At 35.3% G+C, this 24,233-nt stretch overlaps 1 protein-coding gene across 3 annotated transcripts in view; it reads left to right on the forward strand.

Annotated features, from left to right (window-relative positions):
• The window catches only part of LOC136826573 (patched domain-containing protein 3-like), a 58,326-nt gene that overhangs the window by 27,079 nt on the left and 7,014 nt on the right, over window positions 1–24,233 (forward strand). For all 3 annotated transcript variants that reach the window (XM_067083771.1, XM_067083770.1, XM_067083772.1), the window contains 13 exons: window positions 5,325–5,410; window positions 6,086–6,343; window positions 6,801–6,972; window positions 7,573–7,676; window positions 10,017–10,137; window positions 10,761–10,943; window positions 11,583–11,696; window positions 12,008–12,125; window positions 13,369–13,499; window positions 14,012–14,165; window positions 16,732–16,890; window positions 22,094–22,236; window positions 23,719–23,821. In XM_067083771.1, coding sequence (XP_066939872.1) covers window positions 5,325–5,410; window positions 6,086–6,343; window positions 6,801–6,972; window positions 7,573–7,676; window positions 10,017–10,137; window positions 10,761–10,943; window positions 11,583–11,696; window positions 12,008–12,125; window positions 13,369–13,499; window positions 14,012–14,165; window positions 16,732–16,890; window positions 22,094–22,236; window positions 23,719–23,821 — 1,846 coding nt within the window. The remainder of the gene's footprint in view (window positions 1–5,324; window positions 5,411–6,085; window positions 6,344–6,800; window positions 6,973–7,572; window positions 7,677–10,016; window positions 10,138–10,760; window positions 10,944–11,582; window positions 11,697–12,007; window positions 12,126–13,368; window positions 13,500–14,011; window positions 14,166–16,731; window positions 16,891–22,093; window positions 22,237–23,718; window positions 23,822–24,233) is intronic.

Below are 24,233 nucleotides of genomic sequence, written 5' to 3' on the forward strand. Positions count from 1 at the left end.
GATGGGTGTTCCAGTCATCACTATAAATTACAATATCATCAATATAAACAACACCCCTCTAAACCTTGGACCAAAGTATTCATTAACCTTTGAAAGGTTGCAGCGGCATTCTTCATCCCAAAAGGCATTACTTTACATTGGTAGAGTCCGCGCTGCGTTACAAACGCTGACAAATCCCGTGCCCGTTTGGACAGCGGAACTTGCCAATACCCCTTTAACAAATCAAATTTAGTTATATATTTTGAATTCCCTATCCTGTCAATACAGTCCTCTATCCTGGGTAAAGGATAACTATCAGGCTTTGTGACCTCGTTGACTTTGCGGTAATCAAAACAAAGCCTGAATTGACCATCCTGTTTCTTTACCAAAACAACAGGTGAAGACCACGGACTGTTGCTGGGTTCGATCAGCCCGTGTCGTAACATATAATCAACCTCTTTATCCACAACATCATTTTTAAATGGATTTAACCTGTAAGGGGATTGTTTTACCGGAGTTGCGTTACCCATATCCACATCATGTTCAAGGACAGTGGTCTGTCCTGGAACATCCGAAAATAAATCCTTATAACTAAAAACTAACTTTTTCAAAGATCCCTGTTCTACTAAATTCAAATGTGAAACCATTTCTGAAAAATTTTCTAAAGAATGTTCATTATCATTAGCCATTCGGCACCATCAAAACAATCATCATCAAAATTACTCACGTCTGGAAAAGAAAAAGAATTAATACCGTTACACTTTGTAGTATCACCAACTAATGCCACGGGAATAACTTTGTCACGACCTTTATAAGCCTTTAACATATTTATGTGACACAACTGGTAGGGTCTCCTCCTTTCAGGAGTTTCAACTAAATAATTAACATCACTTACTTTAAAATTTTCCACGGTCCTGAAAATGAAGCTTTTAAAGGGTTTCCTGGAATGGGAAGCAATACCAAAACATTATCACCCACTACAAAATTACGCTCCTTAGTCTTTCGGTCAAAAAAGTATTTCATTTTCTTTTGGCTACACAATAAATTTTCACCAGCAAACTTCCAAGCCTTCGTTAATTTATCACCCAAATTACTAACATAATCTAATAAATTCATATCAGGGCGTCCCCTCCCAAGATTCACGAACCACATCCAATGGACCACGCACACAATGACCAAAAATAAGGCTGAAAGGTGAAAATCCTAAAGACTGACTCGGCACTGACCGAAATGCAAATAATAAATAAGGTAGTTCCTTATCCCATTCAGAACCATTAACCAAACAATACTTTTTTATCATAGACTTCATGGTTTGATGAAATCGTTCCAAAACACCTTGACTTTCAGGATGGTACGGAGAAGAAGTCACATGATTAATTTTTAATTCAGCCATCTTCTCCTAAATAATTTACTCAGAAAATTAGACCCACAATCGGACTGAATTACTTTGGGCATTCCGAACCTGGTGAAAAATTCAATTAATACTTCAACAATTTTAACAGATTTTACATTTCGTAGTGGTATTGCCTCAGGATATCGAGACATCCTATCCATAATTGTTAAAATATACTGATTGCCACTACGAGTTTTCGGCAGAGGACCAACCACGTCAATAATTACCTCTCTGAACGGTTCAGAAACAACAGGAATAGGATGTAATGGTGCCTTTGGAATTGGTTGATTAGGCTTCCCTGACCTTTGACATGCATCACAACTATTTACAAATTTTTTAACATCATCTTTCATCTTAGGCCAAAAATAATTTTCACACAATTTACGAGTGGTTTTAAAAACACCAAAATGACCAGCCAAACCATTTTCATGAGCCAATGTCATTAACTCCTTTCGATAAACAAAAGGAACCACAATCTGTTTAACAATTTCACAACCTGTATTAATGGCATCAAAAGGTCTACTTATTCTATACAAAATATTATTAATTATCTTAAATCGAGGGACAGTCAAATCAGTAATTTCGCCAGACTCAACTGGCAGGTCTTTAAAATCTGCTTTCTGAGCTGTAATAAGTTCCTTAGTAGTCCAATTAAGTTTATTATCCAACACACCACTATCTATAACTAAGCTATCACTACGATCTAAACTACTCAAATCAACATCAACTACCGACTCGGCCGAGTCAACACTACTAGCCTTCGATCGAGTGACTACAGATATTTCATTACCGGAACTTAATACAATAGGGAAAGTTTTATTTATTAGGCGACATCATTCCCTAACACCAAATCCACATCTTTAATAGGAAATTTATCAATAACGGCCAGTTTTAAATAACCTGAAAAAGACGGGCATGATAAATAAAAACTCTCAACCGGGTAAGACCTGACCGTATCTGGAAAACCACTTAACAAAACATATTCCTTATTTGAACATTCCTGATCAATAGGTAAGGATTCTCTGAGAATTAAAGACTGAGCAGCCCCAGTGTCACGCAAAATTTTAACCTTTCTTTGCTCAGTCGAATTCCCAGAGCGAACAAAACCATCAGACAAAAATTTCTGAAAAGGAGCCAGTGACTTATTGCCTAGTCACTGATTATTAGAGTTCTCAGCCACTGACTCGTTCTCATTCCTACGAATGGCCATTACCGGACGTCTTTCGGTCCTTTGTGACCTTTTAAATGCATAACACATGCTCTTGACGTGTCCCTTCTTATGACAGAAGAAACAAGTCAAAGTTTTCAACTTCTCCGGGTTATCTGTGGTCTGCCTATTATAGCTGTTAACAGGAGTAGTACGAGAACCATAATTAACATTAGGCCTATTATACCTGTTCTGATTACTACTCCTGTTAACTCTCACCCAACCAGATTTCTCATTTCTGGGTACTTCCCCTATCACATTTTTATGAGAGAGGAGGTACTCATCACTTGCAATAGCCACCTCCTGCAAAGTTTCTAATTTTAACTCTTCGAGGTGTACCTTCACCTCATTAGGCACGGACCTTTTAAACTCTTCAACCAAAATTAATTCTTTTAATTTCTCAAAGTCTGTCACCTCCTTAGACTTTAACCAGTCGCCAGCAAATTGCTCTTTAGCCCTGGCGAACTCTACTAAAAAGTCTGCCCTCTTTCCTTCTGTAAATTACGGAAGCGTTGTCAGTAAGCTTCCGGTACCAACTCGTAAGCCTTCAAAACTATGGCCTTTACAGAATCATAATCTGAAGACAGATCTTCGTCCAAGGTAACGTAAACTTTCTGGGCCTTACCTAACAATTTACTCTGAATAAGAGTGGTCCAATACTCTTTTGGCCATTCCAACCTTGAAGCTATTCTCTCAAAAGAAACAAAAACTCTGCCACGTTAACTTCCTGAAAATTTGGGACTAACTTTAGAGCTTCAGTTAGATTAATACAAGGCATTGCAGACACATTATGTTGGGAAGAAGAAGAACCCCTATTACTCAATGCTTGCATAGCAAGTTCGTGCTGCCTCTCTCTCTCTCTCTCTCCTCAGCCTTCAACCTTTGGAGATCTATTTCCATTCTTTTCAACTGAATCTGCCTATCTAAAATTTCTACTGACACCGCTTCCTCCACCTGCCTAGTCTCTGGTTTACCTTCTGCCTTCATCACCTTAACCTTTTCATAAACATTAAGCAGCAACAAGCCCTTCCTAACAGACCCAGGATTTTCAATTTCAACAAATTCTGCTACACTCTCTAAATCAGGCTTATTCAATTCTGCCAACCTGTCCTGCCACCCCTCTCCACTCAAGAGCTCCGGGATATTCAAATCAGCCATTGTAAATTAATTACACACAAGTAAATATATAAATGTATCTCACAAAATATACCCAAAAACAAACCAATACACTGAACACCAATAACCACACAAATATCCTACCACGGTCAAGAAAAAAAATTATAAACACCGATCAACACAAGAATATAGGAGAGAAGGTATTACTATGCTGCAAAACACCCCAAGAATCCACTCTATACACTCAAGTGACAACAGGATCCGACAAATCCTGGCAAAAGGTCGCCAAATGTTATGGGCCCACGCCCATCAAACATACACTAATCTCTTAAAACACAAATGAAGTCACAAACGACCAAGTCCACAATAGGTGGAATGGCCGCAACAGAGTGTACAGAGATGGAATCAAGGAGGATAAAGTAAAACCGAAAATAAAACCTTAATATTTAATACAAACTTTTAGAAAGAAATGACCACTGAGCCTCTTACAAAATACATTAAATAAACACAAAAATCAACCACACACTGAAAACATCGAATAAACACACTTACACCAAATTAAGACAGACTATGCAATTACACTTTAAAGAGAGGGCCTGAAAGTAATAGAGTGTTGAAAAGACAGAATAACCTAACTTTGTTACAGACTAAATGTTTATAAAAAAAAATAAATTGCTTCCCTTAAGTTGAGCTCTAAACAGAAGAAGTGGCTAACGCAGCCTTCAAATCACTGGTCGAGGATAATAATATATTTTCTTGAGACCTTACCAAACGTAAGAGAGGTCCCCTTGGCAAGGAAATAACTGGACAAAGGGCGCAGACTGATTAAATAATCACTTTTACGTCGCAAGACGATCAACGGACACGGCCGTCCGAAGGGGGCAATCACACCTTACCAGTTGGCAGAGAGGTCCCCTTGGCAGTTTTACTGGACCAAGGGCGTAGCCTGACGGAAAAATCAATCTCCCAAAGGAGAACAGAAGCAGCAGCTGTAGAAAGGTATGTATTGCAATCCAGAGATAATCCAAAGATCAGGCAGGCTCTCACAATGATAATCGTCCAGAAAACAACTCTCTCCGTCCTCGAGAAACAGCGCCGAATACAGCTCCGGACGAGAAGCCAAAACCACACGTGAAAATAAAACAAGCTCATTGTAATTAAAACTAAACAACAAGTCAGAAATGTCGGGGAGGAGGAAACAGGGTCATTACGTCCCAAAAGAATAATTACTGCCAAAGTGGCTTATTCAAAACAAATTAATTTACGTTAAATTAAACACATACTGACAGGGGTGGGGGTGGGGACGTCTATCACAGTCATCCTATTGGACTGAGTGGTTTTTATAGTGTGAGGTTCCGGGTTGCATCCTGCCTCCTCAGGAGTCCATCACTTTTTTCACTATGTACGCAGTTTCTAACAGCACGCTCTTCTGCATGAGTCCTGGAGCTACTTCTCCTTCTAGTTTTTCCAGGTTCTTTTTCAGGGATCTTGGGACCGTGCCTAGTGTTCTTATGATTATGGGTACAATCTCCACTGGCATAGCCCATGTCCTTCTTATTTCTATTTTTTATTATTATTATTATTATTATTATTATTATTATTATTATTATTATTATTATTATTATGCAGATGTTTCGAGTTCACCAAGATATCAGAGCAACTACAACAGTCGATGGAAACGGAAGAACAATTACCCAAGAAGATGTCTGCTACAGGTAAGTGTCGTGCTTTCACTTTACCTGATGTTTCAGGCCAAAGTCTTTTCTTAGATACTTTGTTCTAAATGTTGCCAAGTGAATAAATGCGAGTGAGTGGATGGAGTCAAGTGGATGTACTCAATTTTTAGATTATAATGGATTTTCCAGATCTTTCCTAGATGGTGACCCCCAAGGGTTTTCGGGGGTCGTTGACTAGGACTAATATTTCTTGGGGGTCATGGTCTTTATGATATTTACAGTCTTTTGTCTATGTTGTTACGGTAATCCCCAGCGAGTTTGTACTAAACACGCCGCAAAGGTGGCTACATCCCGGGTTAAAACCCCTTGGGGTTATTATCTAGGAAATATCCGATTTTCCGTTAACTGTCTTTACTCGAGCGTGAGTTCTTGCATGGTATGATCAAGGTCAGTTTCATAGCGTGATTAGTGTGTAATTTTAATGCAACGTTAATTGTCCCCTATACCCAAAGCCCTGATCATTGCGTCTTCAGTATAAAATAAATTCTAACCGGATTCCCATGAGATTTTTTCCATGGATAACTTTTTGGGCATCTGCTCGTGCCATGTCAGATTTCATTTTCATCAGCGATACTAATAAACAACGCCAGCATATGCCGTATGCTTTACAAATGATGCAATGTACACTCCCTTCACTTCCACGTCCGTTCACAGGGTTCCGGCACTTGGCGGAGAGCAGAGGAAAGAGCTCAATAATATCAGAAGCCAGCTCTTTCCGGGCAGAAGCTTCGAGAGCAACGAATTCGACTGGTCTCTGGCTCTGGACAAGGAGATCTATTACCAGTTTTACGCGAAGATGCCCACCGCCTGTCTCGAAATCAGCATCCTGGAGATGTGGGGCTACAACTCTTCCGTCTACGAAAGGCTGACAGACCGGGATGTCACCGATGCCGTCAATACAGCCAAGATGGCGTGAGTTATGTGGATTCAAAAACAGGCATTTCGCTGGACATCATCTTACAGTAAAGGAACCATTATTTAATGCATAGCCCTTGTCTCTTGATAACGTTGAGTTGATTCTTCCGTCTGTTGAAGATTATTATTAGAGTTTTACTGTGGTTACTCGTGTACTCTTGCTGTTAACAATGAGAGTAATATAAGAGATGATCGAGACAGCATGCCCTGACCCTCGTGGCGGTACGTTCCGTCCCGAGTTCAGACAAGGCACCTTGAATTCTGCATAAATTATTTATATGGTGGTTTATGGTGATAGTGGCTGACCTCGTGTTGGACGATAGCAAGGCTAACCCTCGCGTATAAAATTCATAGTTTATTATTGTTACACATAAAAAGATAAGTATTTGATACACAAGAACTGCACTGTATAAATGGCAGATTTCTAGTTATTATTAACACTCATTATTTCCAGAGCAACGTTCTCCTACCCAATGAATTTCACTGAATTCCTGGGCGGCGTGACCCGGAATGGCTCAGGGTATGTGACAGCTGCAAAAGCTGCCATAGCCTATTTGGTCATGAGGGTCAATCGGAGTGAAGTCACCTTGGGGGAGAGTGCCAGCCACGCCGGTTTGTCAGAGGAGGTGAATGGCACTCAGTCTCTTACGCATTTTGCAGATTCGATTTGTCAAGAAGTTAGATACTTTTCTACTTGATTACATAGTCGGTAGATTAATTTGTCGAAATATTTTGTATTTCGTGTTCATAACAAGCAGTTGTGTAAAGGTTTCGGAATTGGTTTTTCTGTTTGTGTGTCTGTATAATTGTCTGTCGGTTTTTGTAACTTTCTGTCCCTCTGTATAACTTCTGTCACTGTCTGTCTGTTTTTCAAGTGTGTTGCTTTTCTTATTTACATTCGATAAAACTTTATTCCACTGATGCAAGACTACTGTTATGAGGAACGCGTGCGCCATGAGGCAAGAACCATGTGAAGTTAAATATTGTTAGTATATGTATGAAAATGTCGTTTTATAAATATAATTTTCTTGATGATTAAAAGTACGGCGCTTTATAGCTTTCAGAGAGGTCCGCGTCGTCAAGTATAAGGGCTAACATGACCTCGCAGTAAAATGACAGAATTGGTTGCTTTCTTTGGGTCTGGGCTAAGTAAAATCACCTGGGTTTACTCGTCTTATCAGCCTCTGTATAAAGGATCACGACCTAATGAAATTTTTTCCTTTTAGGTTGACACTGGCCTCTATAACTGGGAAGGGGCGTACATTCAGCTTCTTCTAAACCAGTCGGATCTTCTGCCAGGGTTAAAGCTCTTCCCAGAATCTCAGCGGAGGTACGACTGGACCATATTGTGTGTGCAAATATATATATACATACATATATATATATATATATATATATATATATATATATATATATATATATATATATATATATATATATATATATATATATATATATATATATATTTATATATATATATTATTTAGTATATATACACACACACGCACACACAAGTATAAACATATAATTACACAAGTATACACACATATAATTATATATGTATGTATGTATATATGAAATCATGTAGTATCGAAGGAAAATAAATCAATGATTGAGTGACCAGCACCAGGTCAAATAGAGATCTACAAGTGGGCTGGTACATGGTGGCAAAAATTACTGTCAGATAAGTCAAGGCGAAAACACGATGCAGGCGAACATGCAGAAGATTAGAAACTGTTTGCTGCAGGAAAAGTAATTTCCTTATGACACAGGGTGACTGGGCCGTTTGCACATCTTGTTTTTCAAAGAAAATCTGAAGTGATAGATATTTTTTTTTATTTGTAACAGACTAACTACCCATCTTAGACTATGTTCCTTTTACAAATGTATTTCATTTAAAATAAGAGGATCAAGTGTACACATTCCTTAGGTGATAAGAAAGTTTTGATAAGAATATGAATTTCATCTGTTCCCCATGTACCCGGCGTTACCTTCTTTCCTTAAAACCTATATAACGGAGGTCATCAGAAACTGGAAAAAGGGTAGGGCGACGTCGAGGCAATCCTCACTCCAAAAAGGGTGTAAGCATTCATCAGCAATTCATCAGATTTCTCTCTCTCTCTCTCTCTCTCTCTCTCTCTCTCTCTCTCTCTCTTTATATATATATATATATATATATATATATATATATATATATATATATATATATATATATATATATATATATATATATATATATATATATATATATATTTTATTTTTATGGAATGAAAAAATCTAAAACTTGACTGAAGCTACTACTTTCGTCTTACTAACATCTTCAGATTCACAATGAAATAAAACTTTACATTTATAACAGAATTGTGTTCGCCAGGAGATCAAGCTTCCTAATCATGACAAGGTGGTATAAATTTTGACTGGACATTGATAACCGACTTCTACTAAGTTTTCGTCTCTTTCTCTCCCCACCCCCACCCCGAACAGCAACCTTCGATAGTTGACAAACATCCAGGTACCGAATTCACTGCATATGGTGTCATGAAACATGCAGATCCCACACGAGAATTAAAATAATGCTCAGATTTCTGCATACATGAACCCTATGAAATCGGGCAAGGGTTAAGGGACGTAGACTTGATTGGTTTTATACTTTCAGCAATATTTTAGCTCAAGATTTGGTTCGATTGCAGAGGTCTGCGCATCCCGGCTTGTTGCTTTCTAATTTCAGCTCCTTGAGATGGTTTAGAAAGTTTAGGAAGTATAACCGAATGTTTGGAAATACTTTAATGAGTTTGGTAGTTACAGTATGTACTTTCCATGTTATGCAATCAAAGATGACTCCAGAGGTTCCTTTTACATAATCAGGTTATTTTTTATTTTTTTTTATACCCTCTCTTGATTCGTGACCATTTCCCTTAGTTTAATATCTGGAGATTTTGTTAGTTATTTTTCATTAATTACCAAAAAATTGGGCTCTCTTAGAATATCGTTACACCCACGGCATATTTGCACTTATACCTACTAAAGCTTATATTTTAAATTCTTAGGATACTTGAATTCTGTCTACTTACCGAAGTTTTGCAAATACAAATTTCACATTAATAAACGCATTTTTTACTCTGTAATTTGCCACTTACTCCAGCACTATCGTAATAGTCAGGAAGAGATATGATTTTTAAGTTCGATTTTGAAATATATGCTTGCACGGGATTTTCTTGACTTTCTCATTAAGTGCTGAATATTGTAATGAAATTTGTTTTTTCTATAAATACTTAGGAAAAACAAATTTCATTACACTATTCAGCATTAGAAGAAAAATTCAAGAAAATTCCATGTAACCATTTCTTTCAAAATCGAATTTAAAAATGTGATGTAAGCCTTCAAATGGACTTGATATTGGCACTTGTTATCAAGCATTCCTTGTTATCACCGTGAAGACCACATACATTGGATACTGGAGGTGTACTGTATATAAATGACAGATGGTGAAATGCAGGGCGACAGGGAGGGGCTTGGCTTGGAGTACCTGAGTGCATTTGGTGTATAAACAGTTACGCTTCTTTTTTCTTAATACAGTATTTTGATGTACGTAAACATTAACCGTTCTTATTTCTCTTATTTGAACGCTGTCTATTTCTCATATATTTGTCAAATTTCTCCCCACTTGCAGTTTTGGAGAGATCAGCGGCGACACCATCTTCGGAGATGTTATTTATTTGGTGTTCGGCGAAGCCACCTTATTCATCTACGTTCAGCTGATGTTGGGCAAGTTCAACATGGTGGAGAACAGGGTAAGAGGAACGAATCTCATACAAACAGAACTGAACAGAAATAGCGAAGCCAGTTAGCTTCAGACGGAACAGCTTTATAACCAGCAATGTACTTTAGACTCCACAGATTACATTAAAGTTTTGCAGGGAAAGGTACTAAATCAAAAGCCCCTAAGCCTTGCGATATTAGGCGTGATTGTTTCAGGACAAATATCCGAAAATGCCAAGGTACATCGTTCCAGGGGACAACCATAACTTGCATTCCCCAGGCGCGGCGTATTGATTCATACTAGCAGTTCTTGATCTGGGTGCTGTTATCTGGTGATTCCTCGCAAAATCCTAAGGATTTTTCAGAACCTTCGCAGATTTACTTTTGACTTACAGACTCAATATCGAGAACTATGGGGGCGTGGTTTGGCCTACGGACTGTTAGTTTTTGAATAAAACAATTGTGCAATCCACTTTTCCCCGAAGTTCATTTTTAAATTACTAATCTCATTATGATCATAACAGGATGGAATGCATAGCATATTGGAGCCTTTTAATGAAGCTGACAGTTAAATCCAGATATTTTTAATTTTCGTAAATGATTCAACTCAAAGAAATTAAAAAAGTTCATACATAATCGGTCATTTCTCCGACAGCCTCTGTTATCGTTGCTGGGCATCTTTTCGACCTTCATGGCAGTGGGGCTGTCTTTCGGTCTTTGCTCCGCTTTCTCGCTGCCTTATGGACCAGTCCACAGCATACTTCCTCTCCTCATGCTCGGTTTGGGAGTGGATGACATGTTTGTCATCGTCCAGTGCTTCAGTAACCTAAATCAAGAGGTAAAACCAAACGTGATCATGTTTTCGAGTTACTTGCTTGCTATTTTCACTTTCCTTGAGTCATACTCTGAAATGTATAGTCGCTTTTCTTCTTATTTTCTTGCTGAATGTTTCAGAATGGTTATATTGTAAGTTTAAGGAGGTAGCGGGTGTCAGGATTTTGTTTCTTCGTTGGGCGAGCGGGTTCCGTTCTCAGCTACCACTGTTGGCCGCGAGTTCGAATCTCCGACCGGCCAATAAGAATAAGAGGAATTTATTTCTGGTGATAGAAATTCATTTCTCGCTATAATGTGGTTCGGATTCCACAGTAAGCTGTAGGTCCCGTTGCTAGGTAACCAATTGGTTCTTAGCCACGTAAAATAAGTCTAATCCTTCGGGCCAGCCCTAGGAGAGCTGTTAATCAGTTCAGTGGTCTGGTTAAACTAAGATGTACTTAACTTTAACTTAACCGGCTGAAGAACAAGAATGCATAATTCACTGCATATAAACAAAGATCTCATAAGTCCTCTACGAAAGAACTTTATAAACTCTTCTTGTATTCTTAGAATTTAATGCCAATTTCTCTCTCTCTCTCTCTCTCTCTCTCTCTCTCTCTCTCTCTCTCTCTCTCTCTCTCTCTCTCTCTTTTGCGTCCACCAGGAACGACGCTTAGAGCTGAAGCAGAGGATGGCCACGGCTCTTCGCCATGCCGGGGTCGCCATTACTGTCACTTCTATCACAGATTTTGGAGCTTTCTTCATCGGTGCCACAACGGTATGATCGTTTTTTCAGTATCACATTTTGTTGCAACTAATCTCTTGCACATCTAGATTATGTTGACCACGAGCTCTACTCCAGTTTATGTTTAATTTTCACGCTAGGTTTGTGCTTCGATCACGAGAAGTTTTGACAAGGAAATTTTTCATTTATAACACTGTTTTCCTCAGCTTGATTTTAAACATTTTTCCATATACATAATTCAAAAAAGTATTGTAATTTGGTTTTGTTAGCTCACAAAAGTATTGTTCAACTCATGAAACGCTATTTACTATTTCCACTTTATTTGTTAACTAATATTTTCCAAGGTCCTCCCCGCCCTGAGATCGTTCTGCATCTACTCCGCCGTGGGGATCGCCAGTCTCTACGCCCTGCAACTCGCCTTCTTCTTTCCTTGGTTCGCCCTGGACCAGAGACGTCTTGAAGGCAAGTTGCAGATTTTAGATTGCAAGGCAGGAAAAGAGATCCGCCCCATGACGCACATTCATGTGATCTTATGTGTCTCTGGATGTAAGAAAGTCTTTTAAGTGACCTATATGACGGCTAAGGGTAATTTCTAGTTTCATTCACACTTGGGTTTTTACAGCCTTCCTGACGGAAAACTTACCCTAGAACGCACTTTCTCATGGCCTGTTTGTGGGGCTAAAAAAAGAAAAATGAGAAAATCCTACGATACTATTGCCTTTTCTGATAAACTATGTTACGCTGGCTTGCACCAGATTGCTGAAGTTCATAATAATTTTCATTACCTATTTTCGTTTTCTAGACAAGCGGTTTACCCATACCACGCAACCATTCTCTTGCAAACGCCCCGATGCTGTTCACTAGATCTTTCAGTCCATCAGAAACACTGGCAAGTTTCGTTTTGTATTTCCAGACGGGTGCTATATGATTATGAGCAGTTTCCATCTCATATAAAAATCTTGCCATTTATTCCAAAGGATAATTGAAATACTTAGAAACTATACTATGCCAGGGGTGCGAGGTTTGTCTCAGCTGAAGACGAAATTATCGAAAATAATTCGGCGCCATGAGTACTTGATATCTTTCAAAATAATTAAAGCGAAATTTCAAATCCTTAAAAGTTGCAGCTGTTAGGAATAAGAGTCCAGCTTGATACAACAGTGTGTGGTGGTGAAATGTTACTGGATTTTCAATTAAAAAAAATCAATCCTTCTCCGCAAGGAAAATATTTCTGTCTTTGGTTGATGAATATTGCCGTAATTGAAGTGTCAGAAGATAATTCTTTGTTAATATTTATCTTTTTTCCACAAATGTTTAATACCGTACTTGGTTACACGAAAGGTATGTTCACATGTCCGTGTCCATTTGAATAATTATATCTTTTAACGATTCATTATGTTATTAAGAGCTCCGGGATGTTTTCCACATCTTTTTTATTCATCTCACGCTAGTTACAGACAGTCAGTCAGACGATAAATTCCATCGACCATGGCTTCAAAACAGATTGCAAAACTGGACTCACCATCCTTATGTGACAGCATTAAAGAATGACAACCAGTAATGGGAAAACCTATTTTTTTTTTTTTAGCTCCATTTGGAAAATGTGATCTGTCACGTATTTCTTAAACTTTCAGCCACATGCAGAAAGAATAAATCATTCAGTATGACCAGCTATCAATCAAATAGTTTTCTTGTGAATTTGCAGATGGCAGAAACGGTCTCATATGGTGCTACAAACATAAAAACTGGACGCCTAATGAATGCTCCCAGCACGACTTTTGTCAGAGTTTCTTCGAAAATATATATTCGAGAATCATCCTGCTCAAACCTGTCAAGGTATGTCCGATTATGACCAATGCAGGAATCAGGTGGGAGGGCGAGTGTTAATTAGGGCATGATGATTGCATTGAACAGTGAAACAACAACCGTCCATTATCTGCTGCCTATAATACGGGATGAATTTACACCACGCAGTGCTAAATCTGTAAGAAAAATCAGTGTAAATTACCGTAGAATTGGGAAATCCTGGTGTTAATTTAGTAACTTACAGTTGGTTGGTGTAGTTTAGATTCAGAAGTTTACGGAAGAATTGTAGTAACTGACGCCATTTGTAGGTATCATGGAAATATCTTATAGTATCACAATATACTGGGTAAATTTCATCCAGGTTTAAGGAATAAAAGACTTGCAGTATTATAAGCATGAAAAGGCCTTGAACGCTTTTTCCTATTGAGCTATTTCATATCATTCTTAACGAGCATTCTCTCTCTCTCTCTCTCTCTCTCTCTCTCTCTCTCTCTCTCTCTCTCTCTCTCTCTCTCTCTCTCTCTCTCTGTTTTATCTTATAGGTACTGGTTTTACTTCTAACGGCGGCTCTTTTCGGAGTGTGCGCATGGGGAGTGTCAGGCCTCCGCCAGGAGTTCAACCCCATCTGGTTCATCCCTCAATCATCCTACCTGTTCCAATTCTTGGATAGGATCTATACCTACTATCCTTCTGCAGGTAAGGGATTTAGAATACAAAACTGATCAAGAACAAGAAACACAGTGAAGAAAGTAGTATTAAGGTTTTAAAGCGAGCAGAAAGAGAGAAGAAAACGGAAATTATTCGTGAATTGAAAGATATGAACGATTGTCTTCGTAATGGCGTGAGTGTATGTAACTGTGTGCCTTGAATCACCAGATAATTAAACGTTTCATTAATTGTTACCACGACCTGTTGGGAGATATACTTTATATATATGTTATGTATATACAGTATACTCTTACATATTCAGTATATATATTATATATGTATATATATATGTATATATATAAATGTATTTATATATATATATATATATATATATATATATATATATATATATATATATAAATATATATATATATATATATATATATATATATATATATATATATATATATATATATATATATATATATATATATATATATATATATATATATATATATATATATATATATATATATATATATATATATATATATATATATGACAAAATCCATGAAGGAAAGAGATACAATGGAGTGCCGCAAGGCCTTTCGAATCCACGAAGGAAAGAGAAACAATGGAGTGTTGCAAGGCCTTTCGACTTCTAGTCCTTTACTTAGCAGACTGAAGGAATATAAAAATAAGTTTATAAAGGAAGTTCACATAAATGACAGATGGGGATTACAAAGGAAAAAGTATGTACCTTGAATCCAACACAGTTGAAGAGTTAGTAGAACTGCCAAAACAGGGTTAAATATTTAAGAGGTTTTACAAAGGATTAGGCTCAACTGTTCAGAAACAGGGACAGGACAATTAAAAGATTATACAAGGAAGGTGACTGACCACCAAAAAATTGTCATAAAAGCACAACTCAATAATTCCGATTTTTTTCATGTAAACAATAACAATTTTTGCAAAGTGAACATTTTTACAAAAAAAAAAATTATATTAAACATACGGATACATAGAAAATATTTATAAGGTAACTAATTTGTAATTAAGTCAGTGATTTTATCTTTTAGGTTATTCATGAACATAATACTAATACAAGGGTCCAAATAATACATGCCAGGGCTAAGGTTAAAATTACAACTGGAAGTAAGCTGTATAATAGCAGATTCTAAAAGATTTTGTGAAGAGAAATCTTTCGATCTGGCAATCACTGAACTTTCAATCCAGTTTGTCTTGTGAGAGTTTTCACTTGAATGAATATAGCATTGGATGTTTGCCCAGTTTTTACAGATTGCTTATGTTGTTTAATACATACATCTAAATCCTTGCCAGATTGGCCAATATAAAAAGAGGGGCAGCTCAAACATGGAATTTTATATATTATATGTTGTTGTTTTCTTTATGGCTATTTTTTATTAACAGTCCTTTTAGTGTGTTTTTATGTCAACCTCATTTTTTCTTATAATAACACACTAAAAGGAATTTTAATAAAAAATAGCCATAAAGAAAACAACAACATAATATATAAAATTCCATGTTTGAGCTGCCCCTCGTTTTATATTGCCCAATCTAGCAAGGATTTAGATGAACTTTTTAAACAACATAAGTATTCTGTCAAAACTGGGCAAACATCCAATACTATATCCATTCATTTAAGTGAAAACTCTTACAAGACAAATTGGGCTGAAAGTTCAGTGATTGCCAGATCGAAAGATTTCTCTTCATGGAATCTTTTAGAATCTGCTATTATACAGCTTAATTCCAGTTGTAATTTTAACCTTAGCCCTGACATGTATTATTTGGACCCTTGTATTAGTAAAATGTTCAAGAATGACCTAAAAGGTAAAGTCACTGACTTAATTACAAATTAGTTACCTTATATATTATATATTCGTATGTTTAATATAATTTTTTTATAAAAATGTTCACCTTGCAAAAATTGTTATTGTTTACAAAAAAAAAAGAGAATTATTGAGTTGTACTTTTATGACAATTTTTTGGTGGTCAGTCACCTTCCTTGTATAATCTTTTAATTGTCCTGTCGCTGCTTCTGAAAGGTTGAGCCTAATCCTTTGTAAAACCTCTTAAATATTTAACCCTGTTTTGGCAGTTCTACTAATTCTTCAATTGTGTTGGATTCCAGGTATGTATTTTATCCTTTATAATCCCCATCTGTCATTTATATGAGCTTTCTTTGTAAACTTATTTTTATATTTCTTCAGTCTGCTAAGTAAAGGACTAGAAGTCGAAAGGCCTTGCAACACTCCATTGTTTCTCTTTCCTTCGTGGATTTTGTTTTTATTTATATATTTATCACGTCCCATATTTTCATGATTCAGTTATGCATATATCTAATCTATATATGTATGTATATATATATATATATATATATATATATATATATATATATATATATATATATATATATATATATATACACATATATATATGTGTGTGTGTGTGTGTTTGTAAGCATTTCCATCCATTTAATGGTAAATGTAGATAAACAGGGAGAGATACATTTAAAGCTTAATGGAGTAAAAACTAGTTTTAGGTGGAATTCTATGTAGTGAGACAAATTGTTGAAAACTTTCCTTTTCCCCAGGAGAGAGAGGTACCGTTTACCTTGGAGCCCTTGATTACCCTCGCGAAGTCTACAAAGTGGGGCAACTGACGGAGGCCATGCTGGAGGACGAATACATCTCGCATGTCGATTCGTGGTACGATGCCATGGCAAACTATACCATGAGCGACTTGGGAGAAGGTGATTTTGAGCTTCGTCTGTCCATCTTTCATTCCATCTCTCTCTCTCTCTCTCTCTCTCTCTCTCTCTCTCTCTCTCTCTCTCTCTCTCTCTCCTATTCAACAGTGATTAGCATCCTCTAACAAAAGGTGGCTCCAGAGAAAATGCAGTGCGGTGGCCACTATCATATTCCCACTTTAACTTCTTAAACGTAGATAAAACCCTTTGCAAAGAATTTACATAACATTTACTACTTCTTACAGCTGTTCAGAGGGCTCGTCAGCAGTACATCAAGCCCCCAACTTACACTGGACCATTCAGCTCTATTTTGCAGGCACTTTTGCGCATTTTTGGATATCAAGGTCTTTCTTTTTTTAATAACTCCTTCATCCCATCTAACCACCACTTCCTAGGTCTCCTTCTCATCCTCCCCCATCTTAACATATCCGTATAATTATATGCTTGTTATAATTGCATATAATTATACGCATGTGAGTGATGCTGCAGAAAATATATCCATATGTATGTGAATCAACTCTCCTTAGACTTGTCATAGTTTTACCATTTTTTGCCACTTCTACCTACCTTCATGTTCCTCACCATTTCAGTTGGTCTTACGTCGCAGATGACAATGGCTACCTTATTTGCTGATTAATTCATGATCGGGAAAATGACTTTTATTAGAAAGCACCATCATGGCTCCATCTTTACCTGGGCAGGTTAACTGCTTGCATACCAGCGTGTTTTCCTCAACTTCCCCACTGAGCAGTGACCCAATTGACAGCATTTCATTCGAATTATCCTTTCCGAATGAATATGATAGAAATAATTAACATAGTGTTGCGTGTGGAACAGAAATAAATTTCTGACTCACATCAGGATCGAACCCAGGTCTTTCAATTGAAGGACGAGACCGCTGCCTACCAAGCCACACAAGTCATGAAAGAAGTTGGGACCTGAGTACCACTGTGCCTAAGGCTTTACCTGGGCAGGCTAACTGCTTGATGTGAGTCAGAAATTTATTTGTTCCACACGTGATTGTGTGTATGTATATAGAAAAAACATGACTATCTTTATGTATTTATTAGTTTTTATTCATATATTTTCCTGTTGATTCATAATTTACCTATCTTTCCGTATATCTATCTACTTTTTTATCTACTCATCTATTTCATTTATTTATGTATTTACCCATTTATTTATTTATTTTGTTATTTATTTCCTTAATTAGCTCTTCTTATTTTCTATTAATTATTTATTTCATTCATTCCTTCAAGTAATAATTAGGAACTTTGCTGGTGTTTTATTAATTTTTTAGTTTTCTATAAAAGAAAACCATTGAGATGACTTTGTCTGTCCGTCCGCACTTTTTCTGTCCGCCCTCAGATCTTAAGAACTACTGAGTTGATTAGCCATGATCATGCGTCTGCACTAAATAATATAGGACAGGCCACCACCGGGCCGTGGCTGAAAGTTGCATGGCTGCGGCTCATACAGCATTATATGCTGTACAGAAAATTCGATTGCGCAGAAGAAACTTCGGATCATGTTTTACTCGTTTATTGAATTTAATTTTCATTAAATTTATCGATTCATTTTAATTATATATTTTATATTATTTATCTCTTTATTTATTCTATTAATCGTGTATTCATTCTAACTGTCTACTTTATTAATTAATTTATTTATCTATTGATTATATCTATTTTTTTATTTATATATTGGCTCTGGTATTTATTCATTTTCTTTTCTTGCCTATTTATTTACTTAATTGCCTCTTTTGCCTATTTATTTATCTGTTTCTGTATCAGTTATTTCTTACTTTACAATTGCTTTAATATATATATATATATATATATATATATATATATATATATATATATATATATATATATATATATATATATATTTTTATTTATTTATCTATTTCAAATACTGGTGAATTCTATTTATTTAATTATCTGGTTTAGTATTGTATTGATTTACCTAGTATCATATTTTATTAATCATATATTTTGTTCAGTTTATCTTTATTTGTTGTTTATTTGCTATATTCATGTATTTTGTTTTTTTTTGTTTTTTATCGTATTCATTCCTTTATTTTAATAATTCATTTAAATTGTTCTAATATCTATTTATATTTATGTATTTATCTTGTTGGTTTCTTTATCATATTTTATGTAGCTACTATTTTTTATTGACTATTTATATATTTATTTATTTCTAAATCTTTTGAATCATTTTATTTATTCCTGGATATTTGTTTATGTATTTTTAATTGTTTATTCATTTGGTTATTAATTTATTTATTTTATTTGTTAATTGTATTGGTAACTTTTACCTGTTTTACATATTTATGTATTGTTTATTTATTAGATTAATTTATTTGTCTGTTTTACATTCTAATTTATCTCTGTACTTATTTATTTATTTATTATTTTTTATTACTGTGTTCATTTTTCATGTTTTGGTGTTTTGTTTGCTTACATTTATTCAGTTTATTTTTCCTTTTTATATCTTTTTATGTAGTCTTTATGTACCTATTTTAAGTTTGACTTATTTATTTTATTAATTTATTTATTTTATTTTACTTACTTTTTTATTTATTTCTTTATTTGTTTACTATATTTTATTTCTTTACTCTGTTTATCTTTATCTTGTTCATATATTTATTTTTTAATTGTTTATGTACTAATTGACTATTTCAGTCTAACTTATTCAGTCATTTATTTCTGTACATATTTATATACTTATGTACGTTTTATATATTTAATTATTTATTTCATCTAATTTATTCATTTATATATTCATATGTTCATTTTTTATTCTATTTTATATTTATGTAATTATCAATTCGAAATATTTATTCATATACATTTTCGTTTGTTTTTCTATTTATTTCATTTACTTTGATTATTAAGGTTTTTTATTCCTTTAATTTACAAATTTAATTTTGCACATATATAAGTTATTTTAGGCACATCACGCTACTGGTGACTAGGGTAGTCCACTACAAGCCTGATAATTAGCTGACTGTTGGGGGTTGCAAACCGGATGGAAAGGTCATCAGCCGAGTAACCTCATCCCAAAAGATTTCTGAAAACTGGAAGGGTAACACCTGCAGGAGCCACCCCATTTTTAAAGGGAAAACGGGTCTGATGAACCAGGTTCGATTCCCGACTAAAGGAGGGCTGGTTAGGTTTGGATGCAGTGTACTGGATTCCTACAAGATAGAAAAGACAGACGCCTGTGGTGGGGTGCAGCCAAGGTGAAGAAGTGTATGGAGCTAGAAATCTCAACTGATATTTTCTGGGAGTCATACAGTTGAGATCTATTATATATATATATATATATATATATATATATATATATATATATATATATATATATATATATATATATATATATATATATATATATACATACATTATATATATAAAATGTATATATATATATATATAAATATATATATATATATATATATATGTATATATATATATATATATTATATATATATATATATATATATATATATATATATATATATATATATATATATATTATATATATATATATATATATATATATATATATATGTATATATATATTATATATTGTCACGTGCATTTATTCGTTGCAGCTGCACGGGCAGGCTCCATGATGTACATGTTGAAAGAATAAATAAAGTGAATGTGTGGAGGTTGCTAGGACCACACAAGAAGCATCATAAACGACGTTCCATGCCAATTAGCATCCTCACGGGAAAAACTCCACCTACTCCGCCCTCTCAGCCTTCATGTCCGCCGATTCCTTTTTTCAGCACACCTGCATCCTGAGCTGTCAATGAGACACCGACCGGAGCTGGAAGTTAACAGTAATTGCCCACCTTGAACAGAGGCGGAGAAGTGGGAAGGGCCAGCATATAAGGAGAGGTCAGAGGTTGCTGGCAAGGGTTCACACCCTACGGCCAGAGCAGACAGATCCTGTCAGCCAGTCATTCTGACCTCCCTCCCTCTCTCCCACAAAGTGGTCTTTAGATGTGTTAATCAGATCCGATCCCACTGACCCCTTGTAGTAAATTCAGAGTCTAGCTTCAACATCAAGACATCTATCTTCAGTTTAGGGGTACAGTGAAAATTGGAATTGCCCGAAACACATTATCTTTTACTATACTTCTTATTTTATGTTCTCATATTCATTCCCTTGCAATCTCCTTTGGAGCCTACATGAGCGATGTAATTTCACTTGTGTAAAGTAACTCAGAAGTGTTAACCAGTTTGTCTTTTATCTCGTTCTTTGAATAATTTCCCTCTCAGCCTTCAGCGTTCCTAAGTTGAATGTGTTAACTGTTTTTGCAATCGAGTGACTGTGCGTTTGTATTGCAAAACAGGTGATTGTGCAGCTGTGTAGTGTCTATTATCCACAGTGCCTTCTCCCCATCTTCCCTGTGAGAAGATTCCTTCAAGATTTTACATCTGAAGATTTATTTAATTGTGGCCGTATGTTACATGAGTCTGTTTAATCTTAATCTAATTTTAGAGGTTCTTAAACCCATTGTGATTCACTGTACTATAAGGTTCTGTTAACCTACATCTAAGATTAGAGGTTCTTAAATCCATTGTGGTTATCTTCCCTGCAGTATCTTGTTAATCTTAAGATATTCTAGAGAAGCTTATGTTATATTGATTTGTTGCTGGGGCTATTTGCTTTGTGAATTAATATAATTGCAGTGCCTTGGAGCTAGTGATAAAGCTCCTGTGTAATTGTCATCTGATTTGTGTAATTGTATGCTATTAAGTCAGTCTTTGATTGTCCCTTAATCTCCACTGAAATTACCTTTTACAGTAGCTTCTAAATTTTTTTTACAAGTATGGCCCCTAGTCAGATGATCTTAGAGCTTGAGAAAATTTAGAAATCACGTTGCGATCACATTGCAGGCCACACTGTAAATATATATATATATATATATATATATATATATATATATATATATATATATATATATATATATATATATATATATATATATATACATATACGTGTGTGTGTGTGTATGTATTTATGTATAGAGAGAGAGGACAGCATCTGTCCGTCTGTCTGTTATTTTATGATTATATCTCCAGATTCGTGTGTCATAAATTGTTTCGTCATAAGTAGGCGTCCGTAACATCTACCTCATTTTCCAAAAGCCCACTTTCATTCTGAAACTCTTCTGCTTCGACAGATATTCGAAACAAGCCACTCAATGACACCTTCTTCAGCCAGATCCTCTCTGCTTTCCTCTTTTCGCCCGTCGGCTCCAAGTACCAGAGTTATTTCCACTTCGACGGGAACCTAACCATCGCAAGGCCGACACCTCCCGTTCTGGTAAGAACACTTTCTCTTAAATAAATATATATATATATATATATATATATATATATATATATATATATATATATATATATATATATATATATATATATATATGTGTGTGTGTGTGTGTGTGTGTGTGTGGCTGTGTGTGTGTGTGTTTGTGTATGTGTCGAAGCTTAGCAGAATTTAAATCAAGCAGTACCGTAAATAAAATAATCCACTTCACTTCACATGGACAGTTAGAATGATAGCAGTTTGTTACTGAAACTCTTATAACATGAACGCAATTCAACTTCAGAAATAACTGCAATCAACAGAAGGGGTCAGGGACAAGCAAAATGCTGCAAAGATAATACTTTTAACGATAAAACGAATACGAACGCTAACGCCAATACGAATCACAACCAAAGAAAAGGTGAATTGGCGCATTGATGCTTATGACTTCTGTTTTGCAGTTGCCAAAGGTCGCGTATATAGTATTCAACGGAAACCGAAATGACTGAAGGTTCCTAAATAGCTGTGAATTCTCCTTCGCAGACAATGTGTTTTAGAGACCTAACATTACTGTAAAAGAAAAAGGACATAATCCTGTACATAATGAATTTGATTCCATGCCATGCTAATGTGACTCATCTCCCCGACTCCCTATGAAAGCTTTGATTACGGCTGGCATTGTCGTGTCATTCGGGGTGCAAGGGGGATGGGGTGAGCTGGGGTTGGGGGGATAAGAGGGTTCTATGCTGTCTCCTCGGAAGAAAAGCAAAAACAAGAAGGGGTGTCGGTCACCCTTCCCCAGCTTCAGAGTGTATTCTAAATGAAAGCTTAGCCTGACATGAAGACATGGGGTAGCTAGAGATGTAAAGCGAATAGCTAAATCACCTGAGTTAGTCGCAATAATAACCACAGACTGTATGTCTACTACAAAGATCTCAGTTAAAACGCTTGAGTCGGGTGAGTGAAAATCTCACTGGACTGCTAAATCGTATCACTTGAGCAACAAACGAGGAGCTGAAAGGCAAAATAAGATAGGGAAGAGTGATGAGAATAACTTGAGAAAAGGAAAACAGCAGCAAGAGAAATTACGAAAATTTTCTACTGAGGTCAAACAGTGATGCATCTTGTGTAGGATGATAGGTTGCTTACAGAACCGAGTCGTGTTCAGTACATTTTTACGATAGATTTGATATTGTTTGCTCTGAGACAGTTCTTCGCTTTCACATATTGAATTTTAATGAACATGTAGTGTCTGTTGTCCCAACTAAAAAACTGAAAGTAGTTATAATGGAATTTGGAAGATTTAATATACTAGTTTTTCTTTTGATTTAATGCTAATTAAAAGATTAATCTAGCCTACTGTCTTACTGTAGACATTTTTGTTGACCAATATCACGGTAGTGTTGACAAAAAGATTGAACAGAATGTAGAGAGTAAAGTGACTTAACGTTAGAAATGTTTGTTAAAGTGCATGTATCTAACAATGTTTTCTTTGTACAGGCTTGTAAGTTTGACTATAGGCACCGTTCTTTGGATGGCCCTGGAGAACAGATTCCAGCAATGGACCAAGTTAAACAGATTGTCAAAGACATGGGTTTTTCAGGTAATCCGTAACTGTCTCCTTCATTCTGGAATATATATATATATATATATATATATATATATATATATATATATATATATATATATATATATATATATATATATATATATATATATATATATATACATAATATACATATATATATATATATATATATATATATATATATATATATATATATATATATATATATATATATATATATATATATATATATATATATATATATATATATATATATATATATATATTATATATAATATATGTATATATATATATATATATATAAAAAAATTGATTAACTAGTTGAAATTATACATAGACTGTATATATATTGGCTATTTCTCTATTCCTGTACATTGGTAAATATAGAAAAAAAATAAGTTGAAATACTGAAAAAGGAAATGAGCTG

The sequence above is a fragment of the Macrobrachium rosenbergii genome, chromosome 41 (genome assembly GCF_040412425.1).
Source record: "Macrobrachium rosenbergii isolate ZJJX-2024 chromosome 41, ASM4041242v1, whole genome shotgun sequence".
Classification (NCBI taxonomy): Eukaryota; Metazoa; Arthropoda; class Malacostraca; order Decapoda; family Palaemonidae; genus Macrobrachium; species Macrobrachium rosenbergii.